General features: G+C 36.2%; 2 protein-coding genes across 3 annotated transcripts; both read right to left on the bottom strand.

Annotated features, from left to right (window-relative positions):
- Window positions 1–137: 137 nt before the first annotated feature.
- Window positions 138–9,183, bottom strand: LOC126619255 (CMP-sialic acid transporter 3). 2 transcript variants are annotated; one of them, XM_050287566.1, is made up of 16 exons: window positions 8,878–9,183; window positions 8,114–8,325; window positions 7,307–7,423; window positions 6,639–6,695; window positions 6,260–6,337; window positions 5,687–5,731; window positions 4,525–4,584; window positions 4,218–4,340; window positions 3,974–4,051; window positions 3,006–3,075; window positions 2,006–2,113; window positions 1,658–1,791; window positions 1,409–1,488; window positions 1,024–1,069; window positions 874–936; window positions 138–494 (listed from the first exon to the last, which is right to left on the bottom strand). In XM_050287566.1, exons 2-15 carry the CDS (start codon window positions 8,279–8,281, stop codon window positions 886–888), a joined length of 1,215 nt encoding a protein of 404 aa, XP_050143523.1. In that variant the 5' UTR covers window positions 8,282–8,325; window positions 8,878–9,183; the 3' UTR covers window positions 138–494; window positions 874–885. The 2 variants fall into 2 exon arrangements, with proteins under 2 accessions (XP_050143523.1, XP_050143524.1); XM_050287567.1 differs by having other exon boundaries at window positions 138–471.
- Window positions 9,184–12,404: 3,221 nt separating this feature from the next.
- On the bottom strand, window positions 12,405–15,559 carry LOC126619585 (RNA polymerase I termination factor). The gene is made up of 2 exons (XM_050287990.1): window positions 15,320–15,559; window positions 12,405–14,685 (listed from the first exon to the last, which is right to left on the bottom strand). The coding sequence occupies exon 2, from the start codon at window positions 14,669–14,671 to the stop codon at window positions 12,617–12,619; it is 2,055 nt and encodes a 684-aa protein (XP_050143947.1). The 5' UTR covers window positions 14,672–14,685; window positions 15,320–15,559; the 3' UTR covers window positions 12,405–12,616.
- Window positions 15,560–17,544: the final 1,985 nt, after the last annotated feature.

Below are 17,544 nucleotides of genomic sequence, written 5' to 3'. Positions count from 1 at the left end.
GTACACAAACAATGTTTCCTAGGAATTTATTTTTCTTTATTTTGCTAAGAAGAAAAATCTAATTCCGTATGAAACAAAAAGAAGCATACAAAAATTGACATTGGGGGTCAAATACTCCTGTGGTTCGAGGCAAAGAATACATAGAAACGCTATTGCAAATCACATTGGTAAAGCTAAAGTAAAGTGCATGTAGGATTCCAATATTTGTCGACAAACATATTACTGTTCTTTCTCTCTCTCTATCCCAATTTCCTGCATAAAAAAACTGGGATCACCTAACGGTGTGTATCCTCCAATATCGTTTACAAAATGCTTTACACACCAACTTAGGGAGACCCCGTGACACAGGAAGAGGGATCCCCGAAAAACAGTAGAAAAAAGTATTTCTTCTCCGATTAATTTATTGAATGTTTGAGGAACCTCGCTTTTTGCTTCATCTCTCGTATCATTGCAATTCCTGCCAAAGAATTCCTTCAAAGAAAAAGAAAAAAATCCTGCATCAAAATAACAAACTGTCTGATTACGCACGGAACAAAGCCAGCTATGCCAGCTACAATTGAAGATCTCAAGCTGATAGTACATGGCATTTAGGAAGGCTCCACATTTTTCTTCTCTGACCGACTAAATAATGTCTCGCATGTCTCGGAAAACATTGTTAGCACACTCTAGCTTTACAACAGGGAAAAAAGGGATCTATATAGCTGGTTACTGGATGTGACAGTTAATTTAATTGCTGCAAAATGTAAAACTAGTCCAGTTTAATTGTTGTTCAATGCGTTTTTTTTTTTGTTGGTAATTTGTCGGTCAACATGGTCAAGTAAAATATGCAGCAGATGCATGTATCCAACTAGTAGTGAAAGAGCAATAACATACTCCAATTAACTTTTAGATGGGAAGAAGCGGCTGTCTTTCGTCAGGGCCTGGTCGGTGACTAGCCTGGAAAAGGTAAACTTGTAAGAAAAGAGTGAGGCAAATATAAGATAAATATATCTTATTTACAAGACAGTAATTTGCAATTCTAACCTCTTCATTTGCCCCTGCTGCCATATTAATAAAGGAATCCTTTGACCTGAATCCAGAAAACAACCTGCGTTAGTAACCACGATGAATTTCCCTGAATTTCTCCTTTATCCTCTCCACTAAATCCCCATAGTTGAGGTTCCATCGTTCCCACTTTTTTGGTTGATTTATGTATACTATATAACTGGTGTTATAGAAAAGGCAAAACCTCGAAAGTACATAAAATTCTTAAAATCATTATCCTTAGTGGCCTAGTCTTGTTAGCGCCTAACAATGAAACATTTGATTCTTGCCTTGGTGTTTATGTCAAGCATACAACAGGAACACAGTAATTTGTACATCAAACTCCCAACTAATGCTGCCATGGGTGAAAAGAATGAGCAGATACCTGTGTTTATCATCGACATCTATCATTTCCAGCTTCCCATTTTGTTCCTCCTCCTTGAGTTTTGAAATGGGAGAAAAGAACTATACAGAAAAATAAAACAAACAATGGTCAGCAAACAATTTGATCAGAAAGCAAATAGAAATCTATAGAACGCTCTCTCTAAATTACACAATTATTTTTCTTTTGAAAATAGATCTTCATTCTATTAACAACTAATGTGAGTAAAGAAGACTCATTTATCGAGATTACCTGGTGCATCGAAATGAAGACAATAGAAATTCCTAAAACAAAGTTCATAGTCAATTTGTGACCAAACAGCAAAGCAGATGCTATGCCTGTGAAGATAGTGGCCACTGTGGACGAGTACTTCTTTAGAATTGTATCTGTAAAAATTGAATGGCATCCTTTGATTAAAGAGTGGCGAGAAAATGAAATTTAACAAAAAACTGCCAAAGTTGATGAAATCATAAGCTGAAAACAAAATCTCGCTCTCCTTAAAGTGTACTTACGTGCAATCTCCATACTACAGCAAGTGTTTCTGTACCAAACTGGCATGACATATAAACCTACCTAAAGTTGCTATTGCCGAAAACTAACCTGCATATTTGAAGAAAAAAGAGGACAGAATTCCTTGTGCTGCGTTGTTAGCTATCAGAAACATTGTAGCTCTTGAATGACCATGAAGGATATCAAAGCTACCTGGACCTGAAACATTCAAACAACATGAAGTTATGACTCAAAAGACCTATTTCGAAATTTCATAAAATTTCCTCAACAGAATACCACTGTGCAAAAGCTCAATGAAGAAGTTCTTATCTGTAAATTGGACCCTCCTATACCATTTAACTATATTGAACAATAACCCTATCCAAAACCATATTGATTCGTAAAATATAGCTAAGGATATAAGTACTGGTGCTACTAGAGTCAATAAATTTGAATCTGTACATTGAATATTATATGTGAAAAATGAGAGTAGTCGACCAGTGATCTTAATTTTTCCAAATAAGATTTGTATGCATATGGTTCCCCCTGGAAGGAAGTTCGGAGAATAAAATGCCCCAAGGAGGTCAGGTGACATTCCTATCCAAACTACTGTTTATGATAAATTTAGTGAATAGTTTAATTCAGAGAGCAGAGGTATTGGTAAAGAGATGATATATGTATAAGAGCATGGTTCATCCTTTACAAAAATGCCCTTAAGCTTTGAAAAGGTGAGGATTTATTTTCTCTGTTTGGGGCTCATTGCTTCTTCTATTACTGCTGTGATATCTGGACCAGATTTTTGAAAGCAACTAATAAAGAATTTTTTTGCAAATAAACCCATTTTTTCCTTAACCACGTGGTTAAATAGAAAATCAAACCAACCAACTATTAAAGCCATATTAAATATCTGAAGATAAATTTTAAAGGTGGCACCCTAAGAGCAGTAATGAAATTCTCTTTCAAAGCATTTGGATTCTATACTTGCTTTATGGACTCAAAATGTTGTGTACTACTTCTGTACATGGGACTATCTTTTAGAATGTTTATATATATAAAAAAATTTAAACATTTTATTTCTCTGCAGAAACAATAAAAATAATGTTGTTCATACCTTTGATAATGGCCATTACCAATATTCCTAGAAAGTTGAATATCGCACCATACCCGTATAAAAATAAGTTCTGCATAGCCAAAAGAAGACGACTTAAAATGAAGATGATAAATTGTTGACTTATATTTGTCATTTTTCAATAACCGTCCAAACTTGAATTTAACAACGCATATACAATGGGGGTAAGGCTAGCCGACATTCACCTCTCCCAGACCCTGCGTAAAGCGGGAGCCTTGTGCACTGGGTACGACCTTTTATATACAATGGGACTGACTTATATTTGTCATTTTTCAATAACTGTCCAAACTTGAATTTAACAAAGCATATACAATGAGACACGAGTTGCTAAGATATGGTTAAGAAAGTCTAGGTTCAGACTTAAGCAAATTGGTCACAGATGAAGCCAGGCATCTAAAACAAAGTGAAAAATGGCCCTGATGAACCAATTATTTAAAATAGTCCGTGTTTAAGGGTAAAGGCATATCCTTCCACCTTGTTGCCGACATCTCGGGGATATGTTGTCGGTATGTAATACGCTTCAACGTCAGTGGAATACAAGAAAATTGCGGCAAACTGTCTTATTTTCCTTATACAACCAAAAATCCAGAGAAACTCTGGCAGCATTTCAACTTCATGGACTAAACTAAGTACCAAGAGACAATGGCATGCTCATCATTTTCAAATTCCAACCCAAATACAAGTTACAACCATATCCATACATCACTTGGGTAAATTTAGAGAAACCAAACAGATAGCTCCACCAAAAATAAAATCACAACACGAGTAATCAAGATCCATGTTGATGCTAGATTAAGCCAAATCGGGTAAGTAGTGACACTGATTACAAGTACAGAAGCAAATAACTATGTGCTACCTTTAGAAAACCATTCCTCAACATCCTTGAATAATAAACTCAGTTACTTTCATGCTGTAGCAAAGAAACAAGTCATACAAGTCCTATTTCTCACCTGGAGGTATATGCTTGTGTCATATTGGCTCTTCAGAGCATACTCATTATAGACAGAGGCCAACGATGGAACTGTTACCTGTAAGATGAATCTGAGATAAGTGTCCAACATGCATATAAACGTCTTGGAACATAATTTTCAAGAATACTCTATTCAAGCCAGCGAAAAAAGTTATGAACCTAAAGGTGCGTGTTAAACAGGAGGACATCACCAGTAGAAACAACAAATATCATTAATCACTTACAAAGATCAATGTGTAGATGTATGCGCCTGTTGAAACTGGAAGACCTAAAGCAATAGTACCCTCGGGTAAAGATCGTAACTGATTTACACTAATCCCGATGAGCAACAAAGCAAGGGCTTCCCACTGTATCAAAGTAATATCAGTGTGATAAGATATAGCAATCATAGCATCCACAGGAATGTGTTCAAATAAGATGATCCAAAGTTCTAACTGACTACTCCCCATTTGTAGAAACAGGAAAAGAACAGAAAAGCTGGAGTAATCTTTTACTTGGCTAAAGAGATGAACAAACAGAAAGGGTACTAACCTGAATTATTGAAAACCGGCGCTTCATTATCATTTTCAACAAAACAGCAATCACCAACACCTGCATGTCCACAATCAAAACTTTATAAATTAAATGGTGATGAATTAAAACAATGACATGTCTAATTCCTTAAAAAGGAGACCTGCAGAATTTCTACAGGTGAAACTAAGTGAACTAGACAAAACTATGTTAGCTTATCTTTTCATGCTGGATGCAAATATGCATCTGGAGCTGCTTCCATGGAAGCAACACCAGTCGTTCAGACTATTTGGTGTGTAGAGAGAGAGAGAGAGAGAGTATATAAAGAGGGATCCCATTTGATAAATCCAAAAGGGGATCAGACACAAATCAGAAACAATTAAACAAGAAAGGAATTTTTTTTTGGGATTGCAGGGTGTCAGCAGTTTTCTGGGTCGAGTGAAATAGAAAAATTCTTTAGGATTATTTGGAGGATTGGTATGGATGAACTTTGTAATTGAATAAGCAAATTTTTTTGGGATTGCAGGGTGTCAGCAGTTTTCTGGGTCGAGTGAAATAGAAAGATTCTTTAGGATTATTTGGAGGCGGGTATGGATGAACTTTGTAATTGAATAAGCTTCTGACCTTTTTTGACTTTGTAGAGTTCAGGGCGTCTTCCTTTCTAGGTTTTTTTTTTTTTAAAAAAAAAAAAATTTTTTGAGAAGATAAAAAAAAAAAATTAAATTATGATAAGATCCCTTGGTTTATCTAGAAAGGTTTTCAAAATGTGGCATTTAAGACAATGTGCGCATTCCATCTTCATGCATTGAAGATACATATGTGTATGCGCATATAAGTATTATGATTTGAGCTTGTTTGTTTATATAAAGTATGCCCTAATTTACTGAGTAATCACATTAGTTGTTTATTGAGATTCCAGATAATAATGATGCTCCTAAGTCCTAACACATAGGAATTGGCAACGGTCTTCAATTTGATTAGGTTATGTTTAGCTGAGTTTTTTATTATTGTCAACTTGGAATTGTGTGAAGAAAAATCACAATTTACATACAGCCATTCGCGGCCGGGGGTGGGGATTGACAAAATTAACATGAGAGAAGTCACAAAGCAACACTAATCAAATCATGAAATCGTCGTTAACATCAATAAGATACCAATAATAATACTGTGAAACAAAAAGTACCTTCAAATTGCTCAGCATCTTCACAGTTGCAGGATTGAAATATAGCTGCAAAAAAGAAACTTAAATTATTTTATGAACTTTAATCAAGTAAAAAAGCTCTCTAAATTCAATGAATAACCTCCACTGGAGAACAGGATAAACTTTGGATGATTCAGTAATACATGAAGCCTAAGCAATGACCAATTCTGGTAGGCCATACTATTTCAATAAAACTGCTAGCAACTAAGCAGTTGTGGTATAACCATATCATGTCACACACGAAGTGGTGTATGGCAATATATCTCTATAATTTGTCTCCATTTTTTAGTGTTTTTTTTTTTTCCATGAGATCGTTTTCTTAAGCTAAACACTGCAAATACTACTTCTCAGTAGACCAGCATGATTCACTACATAAAAATCGAAGGGATAAGAGCATGGGGGAGAATCCATAGAGCTAAACATCTTGGTTATATCAAAATTTGACTCTACAGGTATAGCACGAGTCCATCACTCATACTAAAATTTGGAAAGTTAACCATATACACCACCCGATTACAGAGATGCATGCTAAGAGGATCTATGAAAGAACTATACCTGCATGGTGAACTTTAAATAGTTATTAATAGCATAAAGAAATGCTGGAACAGCAAGAAGCACATTATTCCGAGCTGCCTGCAAAGAAAAAACACAAATATTGTTGGATCATCAATGACCATGTTTGCCTTTTAAACGTATAAACTCCAAAATAAGAGCACGCTTATCTTATAAGCTAAGCAATATAACTCAAACATGGATGCCAAGAAATTAGTTAATGAAGAAAACAGACTGGAGCACATACAGTGTCCTCCTACTTCTATGCAGAACAAACTAATGGAGTGCCCAAATTCCATTTATTACGATATCATGAACAGATAGACATTATAAAAACAAGAGCTTAAAGAAATTAACGATTGTAATGCAGTTAAAAGACAACCTGCGTGAATGTGGAAATTGAGAGAAGAGGCTTCTCCCCTACTTTCTGATTCCTAGCCTGCAGAATCAACAAAGATGTCAATAAGAAAAAGAAAAAAAAAAGAAAAGTACGCCCATCAGGAAATACATCACAAGTACTTTGCGAAATTCCACTAATATAATCTAGAATGTGAGAGCTATTACCAACCATCAGATATCCTCTCCCTCCATACCCCTCGATTTTAAACTTGCAAAAAACACACAAGCAAGTTTGTCCTTTGGGCATAATTAATTCTACGTTCTTCAAAAGGTGAAAGCTCCTAAGTTCTCACCCAAGCATAAAAAGGGCACTCACCCAAGTGAAGGTGCTTCGCATGGCACTAAGGTATTTACTAGCCTCATCTCAGAACCTCGGCACACAACACAGAAGTTGATGCCAATGACAAGATTTTAAATTTTGTGTAAACTTCATATGGCACCTTATTCCAGGTTAACCAGAATTCTTAGAAGGTGCTGGAACTTAACAGCACCAAGGAATAACAATAACTCAATCTTATCTTCCTTCTCTTAATAAAAATTAAATTTTATTAATTTACCTCATATATCTCCTAAGAAAAGTGGAAAATCAAAAGGTCTTTGACTATTTTCGTGCACATTTAAGTAAGGGAGAGAAAAGAGTCATTGACATACCTGCAACAATAGCATAACGACAGCAAATAGAACCTTTGCAGCCTCTGTCAAAAAGTTTACACTAATCGGGCTAAACTCGAATTTTCCATCGACCTTGGACATATAAACCAGAATAGGCTGATTCAAAAGTAAAAATGTAAGCATGTCAGGTAATAATGACATTGGAATGAAGAACTGCCCAAAAACTTTATAGCAACAGCTTGCAGGTTCATTCATAAACTCAAATCAAGTTTTCACAAGCAAGAATATATTTCCTAAAGGACTTTTTGAAACAGTTGTTAGTGCTACTATCTCTGCAATATGAATGATCAACTTGATTTCAATTTTAATATGCTTCCAAACAACGGTACTCATCTTCATAGTCCAAAACAAGCAAATTAAACTGATATGTTGAATCAGGAGATCAAATTCAACAAAATTACAGGAGCCATTAATGTAACGGAGATAAAAAAAAGATAGATGGAAATGTAATCAATAGTAATATCGTGGCCTCTATGGGAATGATGATGGTAGTGGCAGTGTTCATGCTAGTTTGAGTAGAAGAATACTGTAGACATCGGTAGCAGCCTTAGTAGTTGAGAAAACATGCTCAAACATGTTCAATCATGCAGAAATATCACATATATGTTTTAAAAATTCCAGATTTCACACATCATTTCTTATAAGCATAAAATCATGTACCAGAACATACAGCTATGAGCTACCATGTAATAAACTTCTATACTTGAATTTGCGTATATCTCCTTGTAACCAATCATTTGATTTCCATGAAAGATGAGAAAAATAAGTCCAAATATGAAAACGAACCTGTAAACCAACAAGCATACAATCACCAACGACCAAGAGGACATTGAGAACACGTTGCTTGGACGACACCCTGCTCTTGTGGCGGTCATAGGCCCTGGAGAAAGTTTTACTGTTCGGGGCAACAATCTTTGAATGGCATACACTACATTCTATCATCCCTTTATTCATCAGTTTGCCCCGCCCTCAGTCACACTCTACACAACAAGCAAAATCTACAAAAAAGAAACCAAAAAAATCCAGAATTTAACACAAACATCCCATAATCACATGCCCTCTTAAACACTAACAAGCATTCTTGGTGAAATATTCATCTTATCATAACCATTCATAACGAGCTACACGCGAAAAGATAAAACTCTCAAAATGCATACTTCAGAGTTCAGGCCTACCAAATCAACATGCCTTCCAATCCCCAATAAGACCATATTATTAATCCATGTTTATAATATACCTTTCGTTTCTTTATCCTATCCTACACTTTCTTTGCAACCAAACAGAAGGCAAATGGCAGCTCAATCCGATCAAACACCTCAACAAACTCATCCACCACTCACAAATCAGCATAATTCAACCAGATCTTGCCTTTAGAACAACCAGAACCATACACAAACCTCAAAACCAGCTAAGATCCTCACAGAAACCCTAAATCGAATCAATTAAAATAAAACCAGAAACAATACAAACGCAGACAGAGCTCAGATCTTGCTGAACTCTCAACCAAAAATTGAGCTGCAATAAAACGGAAAAATTCGAGCGTTACTAACCGAATTGCAGCAACGAACGGACCTAAACTGCCTCCGAACAGAGCATTGATCTGAGGCTTCGATTGGGTCAGATCCACAGTCACGGCAGCACAGCAAATTCCCACCACTCTCAGAATCTGATCGAAACAATACAGAAATCTTGGGAATTTAAGGAGAATTCGAATTCCGGAACCTTCCTTTTCGTGCTTCGATGGGAATCCGAACTTCCCAAAGATGCCAGGAATATGCAACGCACACAGAAGAGAAGATGAATTCAGCGGGGAATGTTTGGAAAGAAAGAGCGAGCTTGTTTAACTTTCTCGTCTCTATGTGGAAATGTATCTTTTTAATTAATTAATTAAATTAATTTTTGATTATTTTCTAAATTAATTAATTAATTAAATTAATTTTTGTTTATTTTATTGCTTTGAGATTACACAAACACGGAACTTGTGCGCTGGGGGCTGTCACCGACCGACAACAAGCCCATGGTGACGGGCCAATCAGATGCCGGGGTTGGGTGGGGATTCTAAGGATTCTGTGATAAGGATCGTTCATCGTACATTACATGGTTAGAAATCATTTTAAAATTTAAAATTTAAAATTAAATGTAATTAGTCCCTAATGAAAGTTAAACACTCTGTGTACAATGAACGGTGATGATCATGGAATTCCTATGATCCCCAGAAAAAAGATGTGTATCCTTTTGGGGAAATATGGGAAGTGAAAAGTGGGTGAAGAATTGAGATGGGTAAGCGGATCAATGCTCGTGAGTTAATATTTTGTTTTGGTTTATTCTTTTTTCGGGTTGGACGTTTCTTTCGCTTCAATTTGTTGTACTCTTAAAGTAGGCTTTGTTCGCATCATTATTATTTATTACATGTGAGAAATTAAAAAAACCGAAGACAAAAGAATGGAGATTTTGAGGTTTGATTTGGTTTTGATTTGATTGTGGTCAAAGTAGGTAAGAGTAAAAAGTTGAAAGCTATGTGAATTAATTTGAAGTTTGGTAAGTATATTCAGTTCAATTTCCAACACTTTAATCAAAGAGGTAGTTGTCGATTCCTCACCAAAACTTGTATAAAGCGGTTTATTTTTGTCCTGGATTTTAATTGTAATCAATTACACATTTGAATTTTTATAATTGACCAATTTCGCCCCAAGCGTTTAGATTTTGAAAATTTTCATCCACTTTGATCATGTGCACGGCACATTCTTGAGGGCAAAAAAGTAATTCTATCCCTAATATGGACAACTTATCATTTTTATTTTCTTCTTCTCCCCTTCTGCTAATTTACTCCATACATTTTTTGTTTGAATTGTACCTCTAATGCGGACATCAAAGAATCTTCTCCACGGTCTTGCTTTTTCACCACTGTGTTGGGATTGTGATGCCATTGCTTTTTCACCAACATGTTGAGGTTGTGATTTCATTTCATTAGCCTTCTTTGTCATTTGATTCACATAACCATTTCGATTCACCAATTTCAATTCAAGACTCCAATTCAAATAAGAAAGTAATTACTCATCTCAACAACCTTATTACTATAAACTGGCCAATTATAAACATTCAAGGAGTAAGGCTAAAATTACAATTCAAAGAGAAATTAGCCAATTATAACAATTTAAAGGATAATCAACTAAAATTAAAGTTCAGGTAAAAATTTGATAGCTCCTTACAAGTTCAGGGAGAAATCGACGAATATCTTGATTGTAACTATAGTTTTTAATTATAACTAAGTAGTTCATTCCTCCGGGATCCCAAGCAACCTCTTTTATGGGTGCATCATGTATGTAATGGTCACTGGTTGGTTAGCAGCCAAAGGCCACTCTTAACTTGCTTGTCACAACCACCAGAGAACACAGTGGATCCATCATCCTTCCAAGTTGAGCACAAAACCTATATAGATACACATATCCTTCCCAGTTATATCACAGAATGTTCCTAATTGCCATACATTGATCTAATGTGATCTCAAAATTGGATGGGAAGCTCAACACTTGTGATCAAATTTAAATGAGAAGCCCTTTTATTTGTTTATCTCCCCATTGGTGCAGTTTGTGTAAAGCTAAGGAGGAGAATGTTAACCACATTTTTCTCCATTGTTCTTGCACGATTCCACTGTGGTGGAAATTGTTTCAGGAGGTTAGAGTTAGTTGGGACATTCCAAATGGTTGTTTCGAGCTTCTAAGCACCAATTTTGAGGATCTAGGAATTGGGAGGAAAGCCAAAGCTTTGTGGGGTTGTCTGGTGTCAGCAGTTTTTTGGAACATTTGGTTGGAGCGTAACAAAAGAATTTTTGAAGATTATACGGTGTGGGGGTAGCAGATCTATGAGGAAGAGTAAGATATTGGGCAGCCCTCTGGGCTTTAGTTTCAAATGATTTTAAGAATTACTCTCTTTCTCACATATTGTGAAGCTGCCGTAAAGTGATTTTGGTTGAGGTTTTGCTACTTGTAATCAGATCCTCTTGAGAGATTTTCTTGTTTTGTTTTTGGTGGATTTCTTATCCACTTCAGTGTAATTCCACTTTTCTATTTTAATAAAATGTTATAGTTTCTTCTAAAAAAAAAAAGTGATCTCAAATTAAATCACATACTTGTGCATGCACAAACATATGTATTAGTAAAACTGAGAAATATCGATGATCCTTATTCACTGTTCTAAAAATCCCCACCTAGGCGGCTAGTCACTGTCCCGATTAATGCCTAGGCGTTTTAAAATTAAGAGAGAGCGCCTAGACTTGCTGAGGGATCCCGCCTAGCCCACCTAGACCCGCCTAGACCTACCTTGGTCGTAACTCACTTAAACAGAAAATAGATAACTTTATGTTTGCATTTTATTTTTTTTCAGTAAATTGTAAGAGACTTGTTGCATACTTAAATAAACACACATTATATTGTTCCCCAAGTTTTCATTATGTTCTAATATTTCATAATATATATGTCATTCTGTTTTGCAGTTTATGATGAATATATATATTAAGTATAAGTAGACACTTATTTTTACGAAATGCAATAGATTTACTTAAATCCGCCTAGGTGCTAGGCCCTAACCCGTTGTCCGACTAGTGGCTAACGTTTTTTAGAATCTTGATTGAAAGGACTCTTATCTTTTTAAACGAGATCATAGAATGGTCGTATCCAGTGCACAAGGCTCCCGCTTTACGCAGGGTCTGGGAGAGGTGAATGTCGGCTAGCCTTACCCCCATTTATGGAGAGGCTGCTCCCAAGTCTCGAACCCGAGACCTACCGCTCATGGGTGAGATCATAGAATAACAGTACAAAATTTACAAAGTCCTAATTTTTAAAGAAAACTTATCTGCCCGAAAACAAACGGACTCCTTAGAAGCCAAGGAACCATAATATATGTATATAGGACAACTGAATCCTAGAGAGGAAAAGGAGAAAACTAGAGTCTTGAGGCAGCAAGTACAAACCAAAACAAGAAGGTTGCTACTGTATTGTATGACACTCCTACGATTTGACAAAATATTGTTCTCAATCAAAATGGTTGAAAACAAGCAGTTAACCCGCATCCAGAACGATAGACATGAAAATCGTCTCCCTTTCTCAATGGATGAACACGACTGTCAAACAAACGGCAAGGAGAGTTCTTCAACATAACCAGTTTGAAACAAAAGCTTAAAAACAAAAAGCGAAACTTAATATAGCCAGTTTTGATACCAAATAAAACTCGCTCAAACTAAATGTTCAACACTATCAAACATATATCAGCTAATTTGATGCCAAATAAACCTTACTCGACTATTGGCTTACTGTCACAGGCTTCCTTTGCTTCAAGCGCATCAGGACAATAACGTTTCGACAAAATTTCAACTTGTTCTGCAAATGACTTCATCGCATACTGACCAATGTGTCTGACCATTTGATTCCATCGCTTTTTACATACATCTCCAGACCTATGCTCAAGCAGATCATCCCAATCAACTTCTTCCATGCAACAAGCATCCAAGCTGTCAAGAGCGTAAACTAGGCGGTAGTCATCAACATCAGCCCACTGACCATCAGCTACCAAAGGTGAAGCCAATTGGTTATACCACTTCTGGCAACAAATAGGATTGGTTCTGGTGCCCAAAGTCTCACTGATTGCCTCCCACTTAATATTATCTCGCAGCATCCCATGCTTGGAATATTTTTTTTCTTCCAATGCCCGCATCCGCAGATCCTTGTTCACTAAATCAAACAAAGTCTGGTACTCCTCTTGGGACCACACTCCTGTCTTCATGTTTTGCAGTTTTATTCTACGCCATGCATCCTTGACATGAATTCTATGTTTGCCAAGTTCATTACCCACCTTTCTCCAGTTGGGTTTGGCTTCACCTTTCTCCTTAGCTTCGTTAGCAGCACGTCTGACTTTTTCATACTCTTCCTTGGTCCAAGTACGTTCTGAAGCTCGTTCTAATAACATATGGGCTCGATAATATATGCTTTTCTTATCCCTCCAGGGTAAGGTTTCCCCAATATCCTTCCAACAATTTCTGATTTCAGGGTAATTCTTACAATTGAGTACCATGTCAATGCCTTCGTCACCCAGCTGATGTTCCTCTATGTATGTTAAAACAGCCTTTTTCACAAGCTCGTCTTCTTCTGCTGAAAACCGCTTACCTCGTACCTTGCCCACTTCTGCATCTTTTGAGCCATCAGACAGTGAAAAGACCTCAATATCATCAGCAAAATGTACTCTTTTTGATGTTTCTTTCTGTGTAGAATTTTCATCCTCTGTATTTCTGTTGCTTATCTCGTCTCCAGTTCCATGAACATTACCGTCATTCTCTAAGGAATTATTTTCTTGAGTTCTGCTTTTGCTGCCCAATTTCTCACCTCCAGTTTCCTGCACTTCACTTCTTGAATTCTTACTATTCTTTGTTTTCTCCTTTTTCATGATTCCATCCTTCTCCATGATTTGCCCATCTGAATGCTTACTTTCTACTCCAGCCTCCTTTCCATCAGTTACGATGTTCTGTGCCGATTCACTGCCCACCATTTCTGTCTTCTCCTTCTTCTTTTTCTTTTTCTTTTTATTCAGTTCTCCTTTGTTCATTTTGGCATCGCCCATTTCGTCATCCTCAGATAGTTTCTTTCTCTTCTTTTCGTTATCTGCAATGTCAGCTTCTTCCATGATTTTCCCATTGGATTTCTCTCTATCATTTCCGAGCAGCCGTTCATCACTCTGGTTCGACTTCAATTCACTATTGACCCCCTCTGTTTCCTTCTTCCTTTTCTTTTTCTTTTTGGCCCCTTCTCCACTTTCTCTATCAGTTCCACCATTGCCTTCCCCACTTTCCTTATCAGTTCCAACATTCTTGTCAAATTCATTGGATTTCTCTCTATCATTTCCAAGCAGCTGTTCATCACTCTGGTTCGACTTCAATTCACTATTGACCCCTTCTGTTTCCTTCTTCCTTTTCTTTTTCTTTTTGGCCCCTTCTCCACTTTCTCTATCAGTTCCACCACTGCCTTCCCCACTTTCCTTATCAGTTCCTACATTCTTGTCAAATTCATTGGATTTCTCTTTATCATTTCCAAGCTGCTGTACATCATTCTGCTTCAACTTCAATCCACCATCGAACCCCTCCATTTCCCTCTTCCTTTTCTTTTTCTTTTTGACCCCTTCTCCACTTTCACCATTCTTGTCAAATTTCTCCACCTGAACTGCCTCACTTATTTTGTCCTCCGAGCCTTCAATCGAAGCGGAATTTCTACCAGGTTCATCTATCTTCCTTTTCTCCTTCAACTTTTTCTTCTCTTTCCTTGCTTCAAACTCCAAATCTGTAGTCTTTTCCTTTCCCATGTATTTCTTTTGGCCTTGAACAGCAAAACAAAACGGGAAAAAAAAAAATTCAGACAAACAACAACAGCAGCAAAGCCTTATCCCACTAAGTGTGGTCACTATATCAATCCTAGAATGCCATTGCGCTCGTTTTGCACCAAGTGTTCCATTAGCTCTAAGTACTCCAGGAAAAAACGGGTCATGGAATTTCCGGAAACGCGCATGCAATGACATTACAGTAGCATCCAGACACACATATAAATGCAAACGCTATACAATCCACACTTTGAAACTCACTTAATCACACTATAATACTAAGCAGTCAATTATGACTGGAACCGGAAGAACTGATGGTACAAACAAACAATCAGAAAACCCTAAATACAAAGGAAACCACAACTTTGGTTTGTAAGTAAGACAACCACAACAGAAATCCAATTCCTTTGAAAAGGATAACAAAACAAAACCCCAAATTATTCTAGGGTCAGAAATATAAAACAGATCAACTGAGTTTACAAATTTGAGAAATGAAACCCTAATGGCAGAAAACCCTAGATAAACAAGCACACCCACAATGTGATTCAGAACAAGGACAAGAAAACCCTAACAAATAAATAAAAAGATAAATAAATAAACAAACATGAATGATTGAGTAGGTTGCATGTTTACCTTGTTTTCTTCTCCTCGAATCAAATTCAATCCTCTGTGTGTCTGTGGCTCCAAGGTAGCTGCTTTTGCTTGTTGCTTATGGAGTTATAGAGGTGTCAATACGGCCGGAATCGATGGGACGATGCGAACGGAGGCGGCGGAGCAGACTAGTTAGTGACGATGACAAGAGACAGAAACCAACCGGAAGGAAGGAATCCCGCTAAATGCCAATTTCCTATGGTTGAATTGACGGCGGTGATCTATTATTTTTACGACAACTTTCAGAAACAGTTTATTTTAACGGAAAATTATATTTTTAAGTTTTTTTTTATTAGTTTTTTTTTTTTTTATGAATACGAAATATTTTCGGTATTGTTCATTTTTAACAGAAAAAACCACATTTTTACATTTTCTTGGTACTATTTACTATACTTTTATTTGTCATTTTTCATTAAAATTAAAGTTTTTTTAAATTTTTCGTTAGTGATCTAATTCTTTTTATGAAGTTTTAACGAAATACTTTAAGTACAGTTCACTTTTAACAAAAAATCACATTTTTACCTTACCCTAGTATTATTCAATAACCTTTATTTGTTATTTTTCATTAAAACTAAATTTTTTTTTTACTTTTCTTTAGTTTTCCTTTCTTTTTACGAGCGTTTCTCTCCATTCGGCATCAATTTCAATTTGGGCTGGCCCAGCCCATGAAAGGATACTGGACTAGAGGCCAAGTAGTTTTTTTTTTTTGCTGCAGCCCAACTCGCCTGGAAACCCATGAGTTTTGGCCCAGCCCATGAACGTACATACTAAATTTATACACATTGTTGAATCAGCCATGAAGGATCTACGGAGGATTCTATTTGTAATTTATTTAGTATTTCAAAAAAAATGTATATATAAAATAATTTAGTGATAAATTAATTATAATTTTTTATATTTATTTATAGTTGTATAATTTGAGCAAAGACTAGTGATAAGGTGTTCAAGTTCGGCTGAGATGATATTACTCATCCTTAAAGCTAAAAGCTCAAGCTCGAAATAATTTGTTCAAGCTTGACTCGAATAACTGTTTTTCAAGTTTGAATTCGGTTCGTTTGTAAATCAAACTTGAAATTTTATTCAGCACGACTTAGTGAAAAGTGAAAGATGTTATAATAAATTAAAATAAAAACATAATAACAAATACTTTGAAATTATCGCACCTCCAACATTAAAAAATATGAGTTGCAAAGCTCAAGTTCATATGAAATCGCCTCCACCATCGTCGTTGTTGCTTCCGCTTTGTCTATGGCGTAAGTCATCTTCTGTGATTTGGATTGGGCATTGGGGCATTGTGGAGGTGCTGGATTCACATTTGGTGGAGACTATGGTTTTTCAATTTGGAGGTTTTTGAAAGTGATAATTTTGTTGTCGAAAATGGTCCACATAGTGTGTGATAGATGGAAAATCAAAGATTTTCTTTGTGATTGCAGTTCGTGAACTTGGTCTTGGTTCAACAGGAAGATGGGTAGAACGAGAGAGGGCAAAAAATTTAATAAAAAAGATTTAGTAATTAATTAAAAATTATTTGAAGCTGCTGTCAAATTTGACAGCAACCCCTCCTACTACCTTTTCATGTCATGCCATGTAAGATTTGATATTTCGGTTGGAAAATTATAGTGTTGTTTCTTGTTACTGTTATTGATGATGTGGACCTTTTGACATCTCATTTGGAGATGCTCTAAGGCAGTAAGTTTGTTTTTGGTGTAAGTTTTTTCTCTATGCATGTAAAGAAGTTGTCAGGTGGAAATCCCTATAAATAGAGGGACGTTTGTAATCTTATTACAACACACCAAATCAAGAGTGAAAAGGAATATGCCAATATTCCCTCCTCTCCTCTCTTTACCTACATCGTTTGTGTGATACGTTGCACCCGTTCCGCTTCTTTCTTTGTTGAAGAACTCCGCTTAGCATTTGCAAGCTCCATGGAAATGTAGAAGCTGTGTTTTACCGTCAAGGAAGCTTGAGTGTACAAATGTGCAAATCTGCTGTTTAATTCAAAGCTTCATTGAGAAGCGAGAAAATTGTAAGATAATAATGAAAACTTGATGGGCCAGATTTGGTTTAATTTTCACGTTATTTAGTTTACAAAATTTAGTTTATACATTTAGTCTCTCTTGCATTACCCAGACAGACGAAAATCAAGTGCATTTAGAGATTTCAAAAATTCTTAACTTATGGTCCAATCTTCTTTGAGTTTTATGTTC

The sequence above is a fragment of the Malus sylvestris genome, chromosome 4 (assembly GCF_916048215.2).
Source record: "Malus sylvestris chromosome 4, drMalSylv7.2, whole genome shotgun sequence".
Classification (NCBI taxonomy): domain Eukaryota; kingdom Viridiplantae; phylum Streptophyta; class Magnoliopsida; order Rosales; family Rosaceae; genus Malus; species Malus sylvestris.
This window is presented reverse-complemented; position numbering and strand designations above follow the sequence as displayed.

Coding starts and splice junctions, on each gene's coding strand:
- LOC126619255 (XM_050287566.1), bottom strand. CDS start 8,281: ATGAATAAAGGGATGATAGAATGTAGTGTATGCCATTCAAAGATTGTT. Junction 5,732..6,259: donor ATTTAAAGTTCACCATGCAG/GTATAGTTCTTT, acceptor TCTTTTTTGCAG/CTATATTTCAATCCTGCAAC. Junction 4,585..5,686: donor AGATGCTGAGCAATTTGAAG/GTACTTTTTGTT, acceptor GTGGACATGCAG/GTGTTGGTGATTGCTGTTTT.
- LOC126619585 (XM_050287990.1), bottom strand. CDS start 14,671: ATGGGAAAGGAAAAGACTACAGATTTGGAGTTTGAAGCAAGGAAAGAG.